The sequence below is a fragment of the Gorilla gorilla genome, chromosome 13 (assembly GCF_029281585.2).
Source record: "Gorilla gorilla gorilla isolate KB3781 chromosome 13, NHGRI_mGorGor1-v2.1_pri, whole genome shotgun sequence".
NCBI lineage: Eukaryota > Metazoa > Chordata > Mammalia > Primates > Hominidae > Gorilla > Gorilla gorilla.
Genome location: NC_073237.2, coordinates 43,521,685 through 43,544,573, shown reverse-complemented (window position 1 = coordinate 43,544,573; position 22,889 = coordinate 43,521,685). Strand labels below are relative to the sequence as shown.

At 36.6% G+C, this 22,889-nt stretch overlaps 1 protein-coding gene across 4 annotated transcripts in view; it reads left to right on the top strand.

Moving 5' to 3' along the window:
• Positions 1 to 22,889, top strand: part of FOCAD (focadhesin) — a 312,606-nt gene that overhangs the window by 222,753 nt on the left and 66,964 nt on the right. For all 4 annotated transcript variants that reach the window (XM_019034046.4, XM_063696326.1, XM_055351762.2 and 1 more), the window contains 5 exons: positions 4,656 to 4,744; positions 8,688 to 8,732; positions 15,154 to 15,262; positions 17,800 to 17,916; positions 20,856 to 21,094. In XM_019034046.4, the coding sequence (XP_018889591.3) occupies positions 4,656 to 4,744; positions 8,688 to 8,732; positions 15,154 to 15,262; positions 17,800 to 17,916; positions 20,856 to 21,094 (599 nt within the window). The remainder of the gene's footprint in view (positions 1 to 4,655; positions 4,745 to 8,687; positions 8,733 to 15,153; positions 15,263 to 17,799; positions 17,917 to 20,855; positions 21,095 to 22,889) is intronic.

Genomic DNA, 22,889 nt, shown 5'->3' with positions numbered 1-22,889 from the left:
AACTTAGAGCAAACAGTTTTAGAAGATCCCCTAAATGTACTGTAATCTGCATTTTAAAGATGTTCCTTTGGAACCATCGTTTTCTTTTGCTTATTGTTTCCTTACTCAATTTTTATCTTCAGCAGCATCTGGGCACCCAGCATGTTTTGGATAAATGCATGAGTGAATGAATGAATGACTCATGTCTCTATATTTCTTTAACAGCCAATTACAGTTTTTAGTCAGGAAACATAAGATTGCAAGTCAGAGTATGTACTTTTTCTCACATTCATTTTTCCCCAAGCAATGTTGAATTTTTTCTTCACCAAACGTTTATGTAACATGTTTTATTGGGGAGGTCCCATGCTAAGTGTGTGGGATACTGAGGGCACTCCTTCCTCACAGTGAGCTCCCAGTCCAATGGGAGAGGCTAACATGCCCACTAGCAATTCCAGTACAGTATCTTTGATGCATTAATAAAGGATGTTCAGAATGCTATGGGCACCTGGAGAAAGGGATGAAGAGCTCCTCCTCCTGCAGAATGAACTAAGAATTCTATTTAGCTCTTAGTGTAAGAAAGGCTAAATTGAATAGGGTTATAGTATAATTCTGCAGATGACTTGCAATTGATTAAAAAAAGCCATGAATTTTTAAATAAGAGCTATGGTTTGTTGAGTAACTAGTGTGTGTCCAATACTTAACATATATTATTTCAATTAATTTATACAGAAACCCTTTGAAGTAGATGTTATTAACCCCATGTATAATGGGATTATAGATGGGAAAGCATGGTTAGCTAGGAAAGCAAAGCAAACAGCTCAGGAACCCAACAAGCACTAAATGAAAATACAGGAACTTAACCTGACTCCAGAGCCTTAGCGTTTTCCACTGTGACATGTATTTTCCCTAACACTGTTATTAATTGTTATAATGAATAATGCAAATTTGTTTAATATTTTAAAGGGCAAATCTATTTGATCTATGAAAAACCTGTAGATTTTTCATAATTTTTAGCAATGCAGGTCAATTATTCTGCTATTAAGGTGATGGTTGGTATCTTTATTTATCATTTAAAATCCCTTTACTTTGGATTTCTAGTAAGTCCAGTTCCATTGAGAATTGGTGACAAAAGAAGAGAAAGTGAAAGGATGGATTAAAATAAGATTTGCGGTATTATTTAAAAGTACAGCAGTGTGATTTAGGCTATCACTATTACTTGAAAGTACACTGATGCATTTATGCTTAAACAAGTTTTTTAAATGAGTCCACACACTTAAATAGAGTTTATGGTATCTTAGAATAATTGGAGCAACTGCCAGACTCCTTGTCTATATCAAGAATTTCGGTCCTAGAAGACACTTTTTCTGTACAGGAATTACAGTTACTTCCATCTGGTGCTAGATGTATTTTTTAGCATTAAACTAGAGGATCATTTAGAGGAGCCATGTTTTATTCAATTAAGCCTAGGAAATGCACTAAAAGGTACATTTTCCATTACTTCCTGGAGGCTAATTAGGATGTAAGTCTGAGATCTGAACACTACTTGTAGATTCTGCTTAGATGTCTGCTTCAAGCCTTACCTAATTTTTCCATAGGAACTTGGGGTTTTTAACTATAAATATATCAAAGTGGTTGACATGGGGAGAGGTATTTAGATTTCTTCCCATTAAGATGAAAAATGCAGATAGAAGCCAACTGACAGTACAGAGGCCATTTTGGTTAGGAGCCATCTGCAGTCTTTATCTTGTTACCCTTCTGGGATGCTGTGGAGGTTAAGGTCTCCAGCCTTTTTGAAAAGGGCTCTTTGGAATTGTGAATATGACCTCAAACAGGAGAGAGGTATGAAAGCAAATTGACTGTAGACATATTTCATGAATTGGCCAGCTATTTGCCAAATAACCAGAAATCAGAGCCCAGATCAGGAACTGCAGCTTCCAGTAAGTTACTCTATGGCAATTTATACTTTTTTTGCTTTTTTTGTGTGTGTATGTTTGTTTTGTTTTAAATGTGTAGGAAGCTAGGTGAAATTGCTTACTATAATCAGCAAGTTCTTATGGTACAGGCTAAATATTAAAAATCAGAGGGGATAGCCAGGTTAATCATTGGAATCTACAGGCAATCCAAAAAAAATCTCAATTCAGGTGATCACTTTAGCCATTTTACTCCCAGTAAGTGTTTTCCCAAAAATGTTAATCAGAAAGCAGAGATGACTGAGTTGAATGCTGCTGGATCTCTCTATTACCAGTAAGTCAAGAATTGGAAGGCGCCATTGATCTGAGTAAATAGCCCAACATAGAGTGGGTGGCAGGGATTAATTAGGGAGACATTCCAGAAAAGAGGATAGAAAAGAACAGAGACTCAGAGAAAGAAAAAACATGAAAACTACCTAGTCACAATAGAATGGTCGTGCTGATTTGTGACTGCAGGGAAGATTAAAACGGTAGGCCTTCTTAAGAAGGTGCATGTATTCTAGTTTTCTTGTGTTTTGTTTATCTTTAAACAGATTTTTTAAATTTCTTGTTCCTTGCCTTTTTCGGAAAAGCATTGTAGGAAATGTATTAGGAGTAAGGAGGCGTAATTTAAGAAGCATAACTGAGACAGGCAATAAAAATTGTTTTATACTTTGTTTTGCATGGACTCCTAGGAGGCCAATATTAATATCTTGCTAGTTTCCAAGAAACAAAGGGGAGAATGAAAGGGTCAGAATTCTATCTTTGAAAGTATGGAGAATGAGGATTGATATGATTGAAGCAAAGAAACTATGAAGGATGTGAATACAGTGTCCGTTACATCTCAGAGTGCCTGAACTGGTGAGCCCCAGGGTATGGTGAGTCGGGAGTTGTGCTAAATACACAAACTCTGTAGATCGATAAATAGTCCTTGACCTCACAGGGTGAGCAACTGTGAGAAGTACAAGGACATATAACTTTATAGTCTGGATATTACATTTTTGGGACCTCTTACTCCATGAGATTATACAGATAAAAATATGAATTATTTCAGGAGATATTTAGATAAATTCATGAAAGATGGTTTTGTAAGAAAATAAGAGAGAGGTAGAGATCTTTGGTTATTGACAACAAATCTAATAACGGTAGCTATTATTTGTTATCAGGCACTAATGTGATGCTTTAATACCACAAGATATTTGTTGGCCACATTTTACAAATGAGGAAACTAAAGCTTAGAGAAGTGAAATAACTTGCCTAAATTTACACAGCCAGTAGGTGTAAATGGCATTAGGCTGAGGCATTCTGAGCCCATGTCCTTAACTCTTCAATGTGTATCACTTTTCTAAGTATGGAGAGATACATACTTTTCTTCTATACACTATATCTTAGAACTCTAAAATCAATAAGAAAAAGACAGCTAGTAGAGAAATGGACAGAAGAGAAAAATCCTGATAGTTAAGAAGATATGAAAAGATCCTCAATCTCACTAGTAAACAATGAAATAGCATTAAAACCATAGTGAAGACCATTTCATATCCACCAAAATGGTAAAAATTAAAAGCCTGGTAATTCCGAATGCTGGTGAGAATATGAAGTAACCAGAACTCTTGTTTACTCCTTGTGAGATGTAAACTGGCACATCTACTTCTGATAATGGTTGGGCATTACACTGCTGAATTCTTGTCCAAGTTAGGGCCCATCGACAAACAGTATTTTAATTATAGATAATTTAGATAATGTAATTGGTGATGGAGTAGAGGGGGAAGCATCTGATTAAAATAATTCTGAGTAAAAAAATGGAAAAGATAATACATATTTAAAGGCCTTGGACTTAAAGGAACAATGTTAGCAATATTTTTTTTCACATGCTAGAATTTGGGAATTATGGTACCTATTTTTATAAGTTCACTCAAGAAATAGAAGTGTAATGTAGAGGCCGGGCACGGTGGCTCACGCCTGTAATCCCAGCACTTTGGGAGGCCGAGGTGGGAGGATCACGTGGTCAGGAGATCGAGACCATCCTGGCTAACACGGTGAAACCCCATCTCTACTAAAAATACAAAAAAAATAGCCGGGCGTGGTGGCACGCGCCTGTAATCCCAGCTACTCCGGAGGCTGAGGCAGGAGAATTGCTTGAACCCGGGAGGCGGAGGTTGCAGTGAGCCGAGATCGCGCCACTGCACTCCCGCCTGGGCAATTTCAAAGCGAGACTCTGTCTCAAAAAAAAAAAAAAAAAAAAAAAGAAGTGTAATGTAGAGCTGTTGGAGAATAACTTATATCTTACCTGAATCTTAAGTGTTACATACTTTAGCTTGTTTTCTACTTTTCTGTTATAATACTGGTGTATGGCCCCTAATCTTCATATATTTTGGTGTTAGCTAAAATTATCAGTTGCTAACAAAGGCAGATCACTAGCATGTAGGAGATTTTTTAAATGGGGTCTCTGAAATTCAAATTTGATTCAGTAGGTATCTCAAAATTAAATTCTCTGCACTAAATTTGCCAAACATGCAACTTCTCTAGGATGTTACCTCTTTGGTGAATGTAGAAATACCTGAGCATTGATGTGATGATTTCTCCTCACACATCCTCTTTCATAATCTAATGTCTTATCCAGAACACTTAAGGCCAAATGGAAAAGGATATATCTGTGTTTTCCAAAGAAATTTTAAGATCACTTCAGCCATCGAGTTCGCATGCTGATTTATGCTGTGATTTTTGCAGGGAAGACTAGGAGAGCTGGAGTTGCAGTTAAAACATGGAAAAGAAGAACCTGAGGAGGTGCAGTACAAAAAAAGCACAGCCTGGCTCTGGTAAGTGTTCATGTTCAGCTGCCCATTATTTGTCATGGGAAGTGAGCTATGAGGGGAAAGGTAACTACTTTAAAGGCTTTAAGATTAGCAGGTTTAACCTCTATATGTGAGCCTGAAGGGGAAATGACAGAAGAGCTGATAGGTGTATTCCCTAGATAGGAGATAGAGAGCTTTATTTATAAATTATACATACACACACACACACACACACACACACACACACACAAACACATACACACGTTCTAAAACAATGTGGAAACAGTTTGCTTTTTCCCTTTTCCACCTGTAACTGATTATTTTATATGCTTTTGAATGGAAAATTCTGTTTTTCCCACTCTGTTCATTGCTTTCCTACCTCACATGTAGTCAAGGATTACTTCTCCCCTCCTCTGCTCCCCTCTTCCCCAAGACATAATTATTAGGAGCAACTTTACCGTGTCATGGGTTTAATTTGTTTGGCAGACATTTCCTAGGGAATTCCCACTATATCATCTAGAAATATATTAGTGCTGGCTCATAAAAGCAACTTAAACTGTTTCATGGGTTGAGAAGAATACTCTATCAGATTTGTGTTTCACCAGCCTAAATGTAAGTAAAGTGCCTAAAGTCTAAATAGCTTTGCCTACAACCACAGGTTGCTTTAATCTAAAAATCTGTCCGAAGATTATTTAATTATAGGTTTTCATTTACTGACAGTTGGCTCATGTAGAAAAGGAGAAACTGTGTGTATGTATTTGATTAATTGTATTCTAAGTCATATTTTCTAGATTTATCAAGAAATGGCAATGAAGTTTAAAACATTATGATATTGGATTTAGGATTAGAGGGTTTTGTATCCTATTTGCTCTTATCTTTTGCGTCTATTTTAAATTTAATCATCTGAAAGTGATAATTGGTGAAGTAGTATATTCGCTAAGTTCTTTAAAATATATAGAGAGATCTATCAGTACATATTCCTGGTGAAAACTCATGGGCTGTGTATATATGAGTATAAAGGAGTTAGGTCCCTAGAAGTTTCTTAAGAATGATTTTGGCTGGATGTGGTGGTTCATGCCTATAATCCCAGCACTTTGGGAGGCCAAGGCAGGTGGATCATTTGAGCCCAGGAGTTCAAGGCCAGCTTGGGCAACATGGCGAAACTCTGTCTTTCCAAAAAAAAAAAAAGATATAGTTAAACCTGCAGTAACTAATAAGCTACCTTGAAGTGAGCTCTTCCTTATCCTCACTTAATTGGAACACAATCCCAAATCTAAGTAAAGTCATCACTTGATTTATTATTTCAAAAAGTATTTATTGAGTGTCTGTCATGTGCCAGGCACTGTTCTAAGCACAGAGGAACAGCAGTGAATAAAGCCCCTTCTTTGTCCCTCCAAAGCTTATACTTGAGTAGATGGAAACCTGTAATAAACAAATAAACAAATGGAATATGATAGAAGTTGATTCATGGAAGAAAAATAAAGTACGATAGAGGGAACAGAGAGTGAATGAGGCTTGAGGGAGGTTGAGGGGTGGCATTACCATTTTCTGTACGGTGTTCAGGGTCTCTTTAATAATATGACATTTGAATGAGACCTGAAAGAAGTGGTGGAGTGAGCCAAGCTGATATCTGGAGAAGAGCATTCTAGGAAGAGGAAACAGTGAATTCATCATAGGCCCTGGGAGTGTACCTGGCAAAGCCTGTGTGGCATGGAGAGAGCAAGGATGGAAGTAGTGGACATGAGAGTAGAGAAGTTCGGGAGATTGCAGGGTGGAGAATCTTTGTCAGCACAAAGAGGACTTTGTGAGTGAGATGGAGAAACATTGGCAGATCTTAATCATAGAATCTGACTCATGATTTAAAAGGACCACTCCAGCTGTTATGTTGAAAATACACCCTGCGGGGCATGGTTAGGAGTCCATTGCAATAATTTAGGCAAGAGATAATAGTGTTTTAGACTAGGATGTTAGTGTGGAAAAGTAAATTGATTTTGAATCTATTTTAAGGCAGATATCATACGTTATAAATGCTAATAATTGAAATGAAGGATGTGAAAGAAAGGGATCAATCAAAGATACTCCAAGATTTTAACTCTAAACAAAAGTATGGCATTTCCATTTAAGACAAGGAAGACTAGAGAAAAGCAGGTCTGCGTAGAGTAGGAATCAGATTTTGGACGTAGGCCTGAGATGCCTCATTAGCCTCCAATTAGAGACAGCAAGCAGGTTGTTGACTAGTCTTTAGTTCCAGGGAGAGCTCAGGGCTAGAGAGGTGAATTTAGGAAACATCAGCATATTGATGGCATTTAAAATCATGATGCTGGATGAGGTCACTTAGGGAGTGAATAAAGAAAGAGAAGATTTCAAAAGATTGAGCCCTGATTCTATATTTAAAGGTGGGGAAGATGAAGAGGGAACCAATAAAGCAGACGAAAAATTAGTTATCAGTGATGTAGAAAGAGAACCAAAAGAGAGTAAAATCTTAAAAGCCAAGGAAAGAAGGCATTCTAAGGCGCAACCAACTGTGTCAAATGCTGTTGTTAGGCTGCAGAAGATAGGGACTGAGAATTGAACATTTAGATTCAGTCTCTTGAAAATAATTGGTGGTCATGACAGGAGCTCTTTTGGTAGAGATATTGAGACAAAAGCCAGGTTCTAGAAGGATCTAGAGAAAGTGGAAGGAAATAACTAGAGTCATCAAGCATAATCTTTTACACAAGTTTTGACGTATAACAGACCAAGAAATGGGGCAATAGCTGGTGGGCTTGTTCTGCTTTCTTCTTTTAGAGGGTAGATACTACAGTATGTTCACATCCTAAGGGAAATAATACAAGTAGAGATGGAAAAATTTGTGATGCAGCAGAGAGGAGGGAGTAGAGAGATAGCTTTAGTGCACAAGTGGAAGGTTTGACCTTAAATGTAAGTATACATAGGTCATCATTTGTAAATATTCCACACTGACCAATGAAATATTACATTGAATGGACTATATTCCATTTAGGAATACAGAAATTAAACAGTACATTTTAGAGAAATTTGCTGTCAAATGCTTTTAAACAATAGAAGATTGAGATCTATAGGAGGTGTTGCACCTGTCTGAAAAACTTGCCTCTTAAGAGTGACTCATTCTCAGAGTGCTGAATAGCTAAGATTTTATTATATATCAAATGCAAATATTTATGAATGTCAATATAATTTATATTTAAATGCAACAACTTTAACAATATTTATAAAACCTTCGAATTTATAAAATTCAATGTGTATATTGAAAATGATCCTTTTAAAAAAGTAAATTTGACAGCAAGTGGTTGTTTTTTACTTCATATTGAAAATTCTATATTGAATTAAAAAATTAGGTTCTGTAAATATTTGAATTGTGCCTACCTTGTTTCTGACCCACAAGTATAATTATTTTCTTTTGGCTTTCCTGTGACTATATAACCAAAGTTTGAAATTGCATTTTCTATAAACACATAGCGACTATTTCATATGTACAATTTGAAAATTGTAAATTGATGTTTTGGTGAGCTCTCATGTAAAAAAGAGAGACTGTCTTAGTCAGTTTGGGCTTCTAAATGCCACCACATTGGGGATTAGGATTCAATTTCAAATGTGAATTTGGTGGGGTATGCAAACATTCAGTCCATTGAAGAGAGTAATATAATGGACACTTGTATACTCACCATGCTGTCCGAGATAATACTGTTACAGTGCTATCTGTACATCCCCCCTCAGTTACACATTCACCTCCTCCTTGCCTCCACTCAGTGACCTTATGAACAGGAAGATGAAGCTATCTTTAAAGCAGAGCCCTTATTACAGTTCTTTCACCTTATACTGAAATTCTACGTGTATAGTTTTAAGATCTGGAGCCATTGCTGGAGGTTCTTATTAATTGATGAAAAAGAGAAAGGAATGATTTCTTGTTCTAACATAAACTCTCATCTATTTTCCATCTTTATTGCAGGGTTAGAGACATGCTGACTGATGAGATCACCAAGGCAGCTGCAAAGTAAGATCCATTTAGTCTTTTATGAAACATTTTTTATAAATACCTTTTCCTGGCAGGTACATACATTTTCTCCTTTTAGGGCATTTCATAATTTCAAGGATTTTAGAGTACTTTTCAATTATTTTTTTAAAAAATTAATCGTTACCCTTCTTATAGTGGGTGAATTCTTACTACATGTCTTTTTGTGAAAATACAGAAGGATTGCTACTAACATATAACTTTTACATCAGGAGTCACTGAAGTTGAGCCCCTGCTGTATACCTAACAGATGACATGTGCTTTGGCTTAAACTTAAAGGATTGTAATTTAGTTCGAGGGGATTAAAAAAAAAAGAAAGGAATCCTTGCTAATATGAGTTATGTTGGTGGTACTTCCTTTTGTTCCATTGGTGTTATTGGGTTCAGCATATCTAAAAATTGAATTTTTAAATACTAAAAACTAATGCCAAGGCCCATTAAAAAAGCACTTTTAGTCATATGCTTATGGTTGTTTTAACAAAAATTACTTGAGTGTCACTGCCTTGATGCTTTTTATTTACCTTAAGCCAGCTCTCACTAAAAAATACCCGAAACTTGCTTGAACAATCTCTTCAGGTTCCTTTGTTAACTGACAAGCTGACTAATTGTTCCTGGCAGTAAGTTACATGCCGGTTACACTCCCTTCCACCATCTTCTCTAACTGCTGCCATTTCTGTTTGACTCCTTTCTTTCTTGCCTCCAACCAACATAGATATACCTTTGACCTAGAGGATTTCATGTCTATTAAAAGTCCATATCATCTAGAAATTTTTAATTGTAGTATAGTTTATCCTTTTCATGTCGCAAAACCTTCTGTAGCTAAATAGATTTTGCCTTAAAAACAAAACAAAAAATGATCTACCTTAGAGTTAGCTTTCTATCAATAATTTCTTAAACAGACACTTAACTGTGAAGTCTGATCTCAGCAGATTATCACTGTTCAGTCTCATGTCTTCTGGATAAAGAGAAATAGAAGTGATAATCCTCCCCTGACTCAGTCCTATGGAAGGCACTGGGAAATATCTGTTGATAAAATGAAAACTAAAGTACAGAGAGCTTAGATAGAGACTCATTCATGTCTTTTTTTTCCACTTTGGTGAATTGCAGACGTAGTGGGAGAGGGCTCAGTTGCATATCAGAGGAGGAGGGGATGCTGGGATGAGAATGCAGGCTGTCTTTGACCTTTACCTGTAATAGTTTGTTCTCTTATATAGTCTACATATATCCTATTAAAAGCAGTGCTCTGACATTTGCTGCAAAAAGCTTGAATGCAGAAGAAACTACCAACTTTCTCCTAAAGCAAATTATAATTCCTCCTGTCTAGTAGATATTGCAATTTGCCATTCTAAAATTTTACTCCAGTGTGACTGTAATTTTCAGATTCACAAAGCATCACTTCGTGACTAATACCTAAAGAAAATACGTTTACATGAGTAAAACTAATTCATGTTCTCATGGTATTACCTTCTCATCAAAACTTACAAAGTATCTTATAGACCTTATTTTAATAAAGCAATCTTGACAATACTAGGAATGGCAGCAAGTGAATAAAAGATATTTTAGGTCTGGAGGCTGAGAGATTGGTGATAGAGCAGGGGAAAAATCATTCTGTCACCCTCTCTGCTTCTTCCCACTGGCTTCCTCCAATGTGAGGCCTTCACCACTGCCCGCTGCCAGCTTAGCTTCCCTTTCCTTAGCTACAGCTGCCACAGGCTGGTTTGGGTTGGGGTATGGCTTGTTTTGTTCAGAGCTAGAAGTTAAATGCAAAAAGTGACATACCAATCATGGGATGATCCTGATTTGTTCATGTAAGCCCAAAATCTCCTCAAGCTGATAAGCAACTTCAGCAAAGTCTCAGGATACAAAATCAATGTACAAAAATCACAAGCATTCTTATACACCAATAACAGACAAACAGAGAGCCAAATCATGAGTGAACTCCCATTCACAATTGCTTCCAAGAGAATAAAATACCTAGGAATCCAACTTACAAGGGACGTGAAGTACCTCTTCAAGGAGAACTACAGACCACTGCTGAATGAAATAAAAGAGGATACAAACAAATGGAAGAACATTCCATGCTCCTGGGTAGGAAGAATCAATATCGTGAAAATGGCCATACTGCCCAAGGTCAGTTATAGATTCAATGCCATCCCCATCAAGCTACCAATGACTTTCTTCACAGGATTGGAAAAAACTAAAGTTCATATGGAACCAAAAAAGAGCCCACATCGCCAAGTCAATCCTAAGCCAAAAGAACAAAGCTGGAGGCATCACGCTACCTGACTTCAAACTAGACTACAAGGCTACAGTCACCAAAACAGCATGGTACTGGTACCAAAACAGAGATGTAGACCAATGGAACAGAACAGAGCCCTCAGAAATAACGCCGCATATCTACAACTATCTGATCTTTGACAAACCTGAGAAAAACAAGCAATGGGGAAAGGATTCCCTATTTCATAAATGGTGCTGGGAAAACTGGCTAGCCATATGGAGAAAGCTGAAACTGGATCTCTTCCTTACACCTTATACAAAAATTAATTCAAGATGGATTAAAGACTTACATGTTAGACCTAAAACCATAAAAACCCTAGAAGAAAACCTAGGCATTACCATTCAGGACATAGGCATGGGCAAGGACTTCATGTCTAAAACACCAAAAGCAATGGCAACAAAAGCCAAAATTGACAAATGGGATCTCATTAAACTAAAGAGCTTCTGCACAGCAAAAGAAACTACCATCAGAGTGAAGAGGCAACCTACAAAATGGGAGAAAATTTTCGCAACCTACTCATCTGACAAAGGGCTAATATCCAGAATCTACAATGAACTCAAACAAATTTACAAGAAAAAAACAAACAACCCCATCGACAAGTGGGTGAAGGACATGAACAGACACTTCTCAAAAGAAGACATTTATGCAGCCAAAAAACACATGAAAAAATGCTCATCATCACTGGCCATCAGAGAAATGCAAATCAAAACCACAATGAGATACCATCTCACACCAGTTAGAATGGCAATCATTAAAAAGTCAGGAAACAACAGGTGCTGTAGAGGATGTGGAGAAATAGGAACACTTTTACACTGTTGGTGGGACTGTAAACTAGTTCAACCACTGTGGAAGTCAGTGTGGCGATTCCTCAGGAATCTAGAACTAGAAATACCATTTGACCCAGCCATCCCATTACTGGGTATATACCCAAAGGTTTATAAATCATGCTGCTTTAAAGACACATGCACACGTATGTTTATTGTGGCACTATTCACAATAGCAAAGACTTGGAACCAACCCAAATGTCCAACAATGATAGGCTGGATTAAGAAAATGTGGCACATATACACCATGGAATACTATGCAGCCATAGAAAAGGATGAGTTCATGTCCTTTGTAGGGACATGGATGAAATTGGAAATCATCATTCTCAGTAAACTATCACAAGGTCAAAAAACCGAACACCACATGTTCTCACTCATAGGTGGGAACTGAACAATTAGAACACATGGACACAGGAAAGGGAACATCACACTCTGGGGACTGTTGAGGGGTGGGGGGAGTTGGGAAGGATAGCATTAGGACAAGTTAATGGGTGCTAAATGACGAGTTAATGGGTGCAGCACAGCAGCATGGCACATGTATACATATGTAACTAACCTGCACATTGTGCACATGTACCCTAAAACTTAAAGTATAATAATAATAAAACTTAATAAATAAATAAATAAATAAATAAATGAAGGTGAAAACAATTAAAAAAAAGTCGAGTCAATAAAAATTTAGCAAATTTTCACATCCAAAAAAAAAAAAAAAAAGAACATTTAAAGCTTCAGGTATAGGGGTAAGGGAGAGTCAGAACACGTATAAAACCTGATGATTGATGTGAATTTATTTCCATTATTATTTATTAAACAGATTTAAACCTGAAGATAAAAATCACTGAAGTATTGAGTCACTTTACTAATATGTAATGTAATACTTTGTGCCTAAGAAAGCATCATTGTAGCTCAGCCTTCCTTGTGCTTTTTAATTAGGTTAATAACATCATTTTGTTTTAAAGGACAATTTAATTAAAATGTCAGTGGTGTTGCCTAGATAAATACTCTACGGAAGCTGACATGTTATTATGCAAATTAGTCGCTCTCGTTTGACTGGTAGGGGATAGTTATTTGAGCAACAAGGTGATGAGTTTTTACTGAACCAGTTATAGATTCCCACCTCTCCAGCTCCTCCTTGAATTTGTTTCACTTAGTATGTATTGAGTACCTTCTATCCATAAGTCATTGTGGCAGGCATGAAGGGAATGCGAAGATGATCAAGAGTTAGTCATGGTACGTTTGTGAAATGTGTAATTTGGCCTAGGGCTGCACTGTATAGAGTGGACTAGGTTTTTAATTCAAAGATTATTATCCAAATATGTGTTCATTCTGCAACCAAATATATTATTACCAGTGTTTTTAAATAAATTTTTCTCCATTACTTAAGAACAATACATACTCAGATATGTCAAGACTAGTGAAGGATTTGAAATAAAATAGTTTTTGGTACTGTTTTAAAAACGAGGCTAATTTCTCTTTCAGAATTTTGGGGTTAAAAAGAACTTTTTATATTATCTTGTCTAATATATTTGTTTTATGACATTTGATACTCAGATTCTAGTGACCTCACGTTTTCTACAGAGTAATAAAACTGGGACTCTAACACTCAGATCCCTCAAAATTTAGAACTGTTTTTAAAACTCACCTTTAGGGATTCATGACCATTTTGCAGTAGGAAAGGCCTCAGGATATTCTGTTAAAAGAAAGAGATAATATTGGAAATAAAAGATTTAATTTTGTTTTTGTTAAATGATTTTATGGCTAGGGTACCTAGGAATGACCAAATCCCACCTTGTTTCCTTGTGTTTTCTTATTAGCTATATGAGTGCTCAGTAATTCTCTTTGTAGAACTCTAGCAAAACCCAGGTTGGGGCCATCTGCTTAGACCTCAAGGCTTCCTTCCCATTTTCTCCTCCAACCCTCCCCGTTATAAATGTTGATGTCTTACTAACTTTTGACAGGCCTTATAGAGGAATACATTGAGGTGGGGGGGGTGGTGGTGAACAAAATGATCAAGGCTTCAAGTCTTCACAGAGCTTAACCACTCTAAAGTGGAAGGGAGAGGGGGAAGGAAGGATGGGCGAATAGATAGGAAGGGTTTGTTAATGGCAAGTCCTGAGTCCCATTCTTACCAAATGAAAGCAGAAATGGAAGAACACATGTGCTCCAGCAATTTACTACCCACTGACTCAAGTGTTCAATTGAGACTATGGCTTGGGACTTGAGGTACTAGGCTCATTTAGGGAGCAGAGCTGAAAATCTTCCCTATCCCTCATATCTTTTGTAGTCCTGCCCTGAGGTAAGCAGGAAGTGGTTCCTGGATCATGCACTGAATTCAGATTCAGGTTTGAAGTCCAAATTTTGGGGAACATTGTATTTATGGGAACCCACATCAAAGGACTGAGGACTAAACGATCTGATGATATGGGTGCTCTTGTTGCTGGAGTTCTGTTATAACCGATTTGGCAAACCTAGAGCATCTGATTGGTGTCCCATAGGGGACTTTATAGGATCAGCTTGGAATTATGAAATAATATTAAATGTACATTTTCAAGTGGTGAGTATATTAAAAAGGTTCAGGTTTTTACGTTAAATTCAGAAGTCAAACTCTTAAGAGTTTATTGCTAATATTAGAAGGCTACCATTTAGATGATGTAAAAAGGCAACTTTCAGTCCAAATAGTCTAAAAACAGCCCTTTTTTATTTGCATCTTATCTGGGGTCTCCAAATTATATTACAAACTGGCTTTAAGGTTGATAGTTTTGCTATATTAAGAGAAAGAAGGAGAGGATAAAAATGAGTAAGAAAAGCTGCCATGTGTCAAGTTGTAAGGTATGCAATCTGAAGTGGTTTGCTAGAAGCCAGTTCAACATAGCGGTGCTTCAGAAAAGCCAAAGGTTGTTCTATTCTGCTGGTCTTATTGACATAACTGTCTTAGTTATGTTTTTAGAACTAATCAATAATTTTAAATTGGCCAAAGATGACAGAGAAGAGATCCTAGGAAATGTAATGTTAAATGATGAAATAAAAATTTGGGAAGAAACAACTTACTAAGCTTGGATTTTTAAGTTATAAAAAGGCATAATGACCGATACTACATTGATAAGAAGAATTCAGAAACAGCTGTAGAGTCAGAAGGAAGGAAAGAAACTGTTGGCCTAACAGAACAAACAGACCTGCATTTACAAGACTCTGTGAAGGAACACAAGTTGCTTTTTGACTTCATCTGCCCTCCTATATTAGCTCTTTCTCTTCTCCTGGTTAATACCAAAGTTCTCTGTTGAAATTTTTTTCCTTTTGAACAGGGAGAGTCCGGTAGTGAAAGGCAATGCGCTGTTAGCTCTAAGCAGCCTTGCTGTCGTCGTATCTAGACATGAAGCCAGCCTCTCCTCAGACTCTGACGGGCTCCTGGAGGTTAGTTGGGGTGATTTAAACAATTGGCTTTGATTATGTCTTTTTAAGCCTGGCTTTAGGTAGCCTGGCCCTGGGCTTACAAGGTTAGATTCTGTGATTATGGCACCAAGTTATAGTACTTGATGGGCCTTTATGCTGTGAGCCTTAGTGTCTTCCTAACTTTGCTGCTTTTCTGTTTTCCTTTCTCCATCACAGTTAAGTGGTCATTTCTATTTGAAGGTGCCAATTTTATGCCATAGGGGTTATCTTTTTGTGATTACATCAATGGTAACCAATCTTACAAGGTTAACTAGGCTTACTGAAAGTGAACAATGCTGTCAAAATGATAAATAAGCAGTGTTTATTGACTGAAAAAAATGTACTTTGCATTTTATTTGTATATGTCAATGACAAAGTGCCTATTCATTTTTGCAAGGCAGTTATTTCTTAATTAAACATGTGGTGAGCTGGCCACAGTTCATTTCTAATGTACTTTCTTGGATAATTCATATCTGTCTAAATAAAAAGGCATGGATTTATTCTTGTTTTAAGTCTCATTATCTGGTAGCTATCATCATCTAGAGATGACATAACTGAGTCGTTAAAAATATAGGCTTTGGAATAAGAAAGTCCTATATTTAGATCCTATTACTTCCACTTACTACCTCTATGGCCTATTTGTAGCAATTTCCTCTTTCAGAACCTATTTCTCCATTTGTAAAATGGAGGGATAACAACACTCACCAGATAGGATTGTTCGAAGGATTAAATGAATTAATAATATATGTGAAGCACAACAGCTCATAGATACTAAGCTCTTATTTATAATAACCATTCAAAATTATTCAGTCTGTCTCTGTCCTCAATGAGTATCTTATGGGCTATCTGTATTCTTTTTTTTTTTGTTGTGGGTTTTTTTGGTGGTACACTAAAAAAATCAACTCTGATGACTCATTTAAACAAAAAAGGAACAGGAAGTATATGGAATCTAGAAGCCCGTGGAATTAAAGGCAAAGCTTAAAAACTGTATTTTGGGAAGAACAAGAACCAGGGCAAGTTGGGTAGTCCAGGCAACAGGTACTAATGAAACATCTAAGCAGACCACCTCCAGTGGGCCAGAACAACTTCAGTCATTTATTATCCTCGTGTCACTTAAAATTCAGAGTCCTTTGGGTCCTAGGCCTACCCCTTGGATAGTGTAGGACAGCTAGTTTGATTGAGCATTTAACTAACCTTCAAACAGTGGGGAAGACGGAACTCTGCAAAGGGTGTTACTACCAGTAAACAGAGAATAGGTGCTGTGTGGCAAAAGCCATGGATATATATTACATGTAGGGAAGGGAAAGAGGCCAAGGGGTTATTGCATGAATGATATTAGTTAATTACCCTATGAAAATTTAATTTTAAACTTAGAATCTTACCGATAAGAAAGATGGAAATTTTATAGAGAGGAAATGTTTCATGTCTTTCAGAGAGCCATGGAATATTTTAGCAGAGGCAACATGCTGCATAGATCTACAACCTAAAATGTCAATGCCCCTTTCTATGATCCCTTCACTTTGGTGTTATTTTTGTCGAACTACCAGTTATACAGTAATTTTCCCCAATAATAAAGGGGTCTAGCTCAGAGTTTGAGTTCCAGCCTCTCTTACTTTCTCCTCCACCCCAACACACCCCAACACACATTGAGAAACCACACAGTCCAAAGATGAGGCTTTGCTTTTATTCATGATGACCTTGCCTTTGGCTGTTACTCAATGCAAATTCAAGACCTCATTATTTGATTAAAGTTGAAACTTTCAAACATTATTCAAACCTGCATGTGACCACCAACAAAAGATCTGAAGATGTGACAGCCTTGTTTGATTCAAGGAATTACAATAATTCCAGTTACCATGTGAGTTAATGAATGCTTTTGACATCCATGGTCATGAATGACTTTAATAACCAAGTTTTATTTTTAATGAGTGGGGTTTTTTTTGTTGTTTTGTTTTTGTGTTCTCTTCCTCTTCTTTTTCAAACTGAAGATGATTCATGTTTTCTACCTAATCTTTCAGTGAATTGGGTGAATGTTGTCAAGATTCTTGAAATGACAACTAAATGGTAATAGTCACCAGAAATGCTAGAGATGTTGATCTGAATTCTGTGGGCTGCGTATTGCCTCTTTTGTCAAATAAGAAGTCATAGAAATGAGAAATTTTGAATTATGTTTTTTGCACATCTGTTCTTTTAACCTCCATGTTATCTTCACTATAATTCATTCAACGCAGGAGAGCTCTGAAGGGCTCTTGGATAGTTCTGTTTTGCAGCATCTATCCTCTTCTGCTAATTTGTTCATAAAAGATACATCTTATTTCTTTTGGGGCACAGGTGAGGATGTATATTTGTCAACTACCTGTATACCTCATACGTGCATGCTTATAGTCCAAGCAGATGAAGTTTTCTTTTTGATAACAGCACTTTACTGTTTAATATAGAAGGGAGTTACACCCTAGATTTAGAAATATCTTTAGATTTGTTTTCTCTGTAATCATTTCATGTTTTTAATTCATCTGCAGGTTCAACCTAATTTCCTTTCAATGAAAGATTGGGTTTCCATGGTACTTGATACACTCTTGGTCATTGTGGATAGCCATTACCAACCCAGAGGGCAACTTCTCTCCTGGTTTTATTATGTAAGTGCAAAAAATAAAAAATGATCAGAAAACTCAAGAATTGACTCTTATGACATCAGCTGGTCACATGAAATCTATTATATAGGCCAGGCGCGGTGGCTCACGCCTGGAATCCCAGCACTTTGGGAGTCTGAGGTGGGCGGATCACCTGAGGCTGGGAGTTCGAGACCAGCCTGACCAACATGGAAAAACCGCATCTCTACTAAAAACACACAATTAGCCGGGTGTGGTGGCACATGCCTGTAATCCCAGCTACTTAGGAGGCTGAGGCAGGAGAATCACTTTAACCTGGGAGGCAGAGGTAATGGTGAGCCAAGATCGCGCCATTGCACTGCAGCCTAGGCAACAAGAGAAAAACTCTGTCTCAAAAAAAAAAAGAAAAAGAAAAAAAAAAGAAATCCATTATATAGTGTAATGATTCTCAGCCCTGGCTATTTGTTAGAATCACCTGGGGAACTTTAAATACACACACACACGAAATATTATCTATATAAAAATGAAAATATTATATATGTAAATTATAAGAAATATGTGTGTAAATATTAATATTATATATGTACATACATATGCATATATAATGTGAAATATATATGTATAGACATATATATATATATATATAAAAGAAATACCGATGTGTAGTCCCCACTGCTGATTTAATTGCTCATGGATAAACTCCGGGCATCAGTATTTTGAGAGCTCTCTCAGTTATTCTAATGTGTAGTCAGGGTCAAGAGCTACAGTTGTAGTAGAATAAACGTTGGCTGAAATGTGGGGACTCCAAGTTTCTAGTCATAGATTTTTTTCATTTCAGGTTGTGTGACTTTGGGCAATTCACTCAACCTCTTTGAGTCTTTTTGTTCTGATTTATAAAATGAAGGAATTGAACAATGTCATCTATAGTAACTGTAGCCCTTGCTCCCCCCTTCTTGTTTTTGTGGCTGTTGACACTTACTTCATCATTCTTATTTTTCTTATCTGCAAAATGAAAGTAAAAATTAATGCTTTGCCAACTTTCTAAAAAGATTGTGAAGATCAAATAATATACTTTATGTAAAAATGTTTTGAAAACTGTTAAATACTCTATAAATACAAAGTAATGTTGTTGATCATTAAAAAAAAAAAAGCCACCTGTTACCCATCCTCTGTCTTCATGCTTGTATTCTAAGATTTGAAGCAAAATGAGAAAACGCTTTTTTGTTTAGGTTTCCTTTTCCTTTTATTGGTCGTAGTACATGCTTTATTTCTGTGTCTTTGTAGAAGTGTTTTGGTCCTACTCTATTACTATCCATTGCCTAGGGAATTATAATGATCATGGGACAATCAGCTGAGTGGCGGAGGATTATAGTTAATTTTAATAAAAATATAACACAGATTCTGAACTGTTGCTAAGATCATGAATTTAGCTTAAAACCTTAATGCCGAAGGTCTTCTCTGTGTATTTTGTGTGCCTCTGTCCTGCCCTTGGGAAGATCTGGTATGTATTCATCAGGGGTTTTGGGTTTAGAGCTAGATTTTTAACCATAGTTGAGGTAAAAAAAAAAAAAAAATGACTTACTAGATGATGTAGAATTAAATTGGAACATAAATTTTGCTCAAAAAGTTAATTGCTTTATGATGATTTACTTTCTGTCAGAAGTGTTCTTATTTCTTTAATGATGACTGAAAACTTTAGATGCTTATGGAGGTCTTTGCAATAACTATCTAGTTCAGGTATTCACCAGAGCAGGACACTGTATGAAATTTCTCATATGCTGCTTAGTTCTTGCAAACCAATAAAAATAATCTCTTTACTAGTCAGCTCTGATTGTCTCTTACCTTTGTGAGGTTTTGCATTACCATACTTTTCAAAGCCCTGTTTTAAAAGTCACTTTATTTCCTGTGTGCTACCAGCTGGGTCATTTTGAGTAACATTATCGTTAAAATAGTGCTATATTAATTTAAAGTGTAACTTAGTACGTTTGATTTTTATCCTTAAAGTACTAAAGCTTAGAGAGCGAATGGGCCTAGAATTAAAAACACATTTTAATGTGCTTTAACTGCAAGGGACAACACCGCCCTTATGGTGTGTCTGAAATTTTAAATTGGATAATAGTGAGGAATGATAAACGGGCTTTCTTTCTCACTTGAGACATATTTATAAATGTATATAATGTCTGGTAGAGCTCTCTAACCTGGGATTCTTATAGAAGCTGTTCATATTCAGCTGCTCTGTCATTTTATTAGGGCTGTTATTCATTTCTTTTCCCATAATGACATGTAGGAAGGGGCATATAGAGCTCTCCATTTCATTTTGAATAGCTGGTTATTGCTTTGTAACCAAAGGCTTTTAGGATTTCAACTTCCTTTTTAATTAAAAGGAATTAACCCCCTGTAGGAAATAATCCATCTACTGGGAAGTGTTCCCACCAAAAATTTTGGGAGATGTGCCAATAGATCCCTGTGCTAAATTTATACTTGTTTCTCCATACTAAACTTAAACTCTCTTCCTCCCTTTTCCTTTCTTTCCTGGAAAACTCCTAGCTTTCTGGACATTTATAATGTGGCTTGCTGGTTTGTCCAAGCTCAGATAGCTTCAGTTTTTTTTTGTTTGTTTGTTTTGTTTTGTTTTTTTAATATATATACATGTGGGCTTTTAGGAACACTGAAATTGTTTCAAGCCTTATAGTGAGGGAATTTATAACCTTTAAAAGGAAGACGCTTGTAATTTGGTTTTTCAGATTTAAAAGGATATTATTAATTATTTAGTAGCAAAATATTTCATTAATAATGAAAGCATAATCTATAGACAAAAACGTTTGGATTTTTAAAAAATGTATTATTTTGGGTGTCGGCCGGGGTGGATCTAAGAGAAGCTTGTGTGGTTGTATAGTGCTTTTATGATAGGTATGCTTCCTTCATGTTTAAGGCTAACCCTGTTTTCTTTCTTTGGCATGTCCTAGAAGTCCTATTCTGGTGAAAACACAGCTAGTGCCATTGCCCGTTCTGCTGCCGCCACGGCTTTGTCTCTCCTTGTGCCAGTTTTCATTATCTCTTGCAAAGAGAAGGTTGAGGAAATCCTGAACATGCTGACTGCCAGGTTACCTGGGAAACCAAGTGCTGATGAGTCTCAAGCCGTGCAAATCCACATGGGCCTTGCTTTAGGGATGTTTCTCTCTCGCTTGTGTGAAGAGAAACTCAGGTATAGTTTATTAAAATATTCCTGCTTTTCTTCTTTGTGATTTTTTGCAAAGGATTTTGCACCCATATGCACCTATGCATAAACATTGTATCTGAGCAATATGTGTTTGCTAAACTTTTTGAGATGGGCAAGTTGATCCTTTATTCTTCTTTAGGAGTAAATTTATCTATCTAAAATACCATCGTGTAGGTATTAATGTATTTTAAGGGTTGCTAGTATTAAAGTGTTTGGTTACTTGAAAATCATTTCATGCTTAGATGAAAGCCCCAGGTACCTATGTGTGGTGGACATGAGAAAAGTCAAGTTATGGTGCTATAAGTAAAAAGCTGCTTTTTTCTGGTTTGTATGGGATGAAAATAACCGCCAATCTTTTGTTGATATCACTGTAAAATGAGAGGAGAGGATTGGCATATCTCTAGTGCCTAAGGGGTGTTGGGAATCACTGAATCACCTGAGAACTACATGTACCCGGCTTTAAATATTGCTTTTTTTCCTGTGCCCTGGCCACATTTTTATAATCCTTAAAGAGTCTTAATCTGTGCATATTATACTGTGTGCTTTGTTCACTTTGATTGCTCGTTTTTGGACTGCTAACTTTACCCTTGAATGGAGCTAATGGAATAGACTCAGGTGGAAAATTCCACTAAATCGGAAAGGTTTTTTTATTGCATCAGTCTGCTTTAGTTTTGTTGTTCATACTGCTTATTCTTTATTTTCTAGCAATTCTTAGAATTTTATATATCTACATTGATTGTAGTGGGCTACAACATGAATATTTGCTTATCATGAATATTTTGATGTCAATGAGTAGGCATTTAGCCCTGTTTTCCTACTTTGGAAATATGATAGTAGGGAGAGGCATTCTGTTGTGATATTAGATTCTTTTAAATTCCTGGTTGGCAGAAATTAGCTGTCCAAAGGCAAGAACTGGTGTCGGTGTGGATAAACTGGATGACACTATGCTGTATTTATTTCAGTTTGAGACCACTGGTTAAGTTCTTCACAAACACAAGTATGTGAAACTTTTATGTGAATTGCTATTGATTCTGGGGAATACCATATTTCACATGATCATTTTCAGCTCTTAGAAACATCTGTCAGATGATTGGGATTATTCTTTTAGTCTTTGAGACCGTAAGTGCAATATGGCCAGAATATTCATTTTGTCCTGTTCACCATCATTAATAAATATAGGTCTTGTTCTGGAGATGAATAAAAAACTGCCCTTTGCATGTGATTTGACTGTTACATATCTTGTGTGTGTGACAGAACACAAAGTATTTTTAAAGACTTAAAACTTGAAAGTGATTTTTTCCCTTTGCTACTATGCTACAAATGACAGTCTCTCCACCATCTGTGTTCATGCTCTTTCTTTGGTATCTTTTCAAGCAACATGTTTTGCAACTAAAAATGAGCCGTAGCAGTTTAATTCTAGGAAACTCATTTCATCCTATTCTGGCTCTGACTCCTTTCTTCACTAACTTAGGAGGAGATGCTGCTGCTTTTAGGCTGACAAGCTTGCATTTGTGGTTAACTTAATCATGCTGCCTGGAGAAACCTATGATGGTTCCCCCAGAACACTTGACCCTGCTTCCTAGGTTGTCTTCCATTCCTGTCTGTCTGACTTGAATTCACACCTGAAGGAAACCCTGGGCAAAGACATCAGGAAGCTCCTTCCTTAGCTGAGCACCCACAGAATAACTACAAATTTTAACTTTGCCCTAACGTTCCTGTGTTTGATAGCATCCTCCTTCTACTTGGGGCCTGTGTGTTAGTAATGCCATTACTAATATAA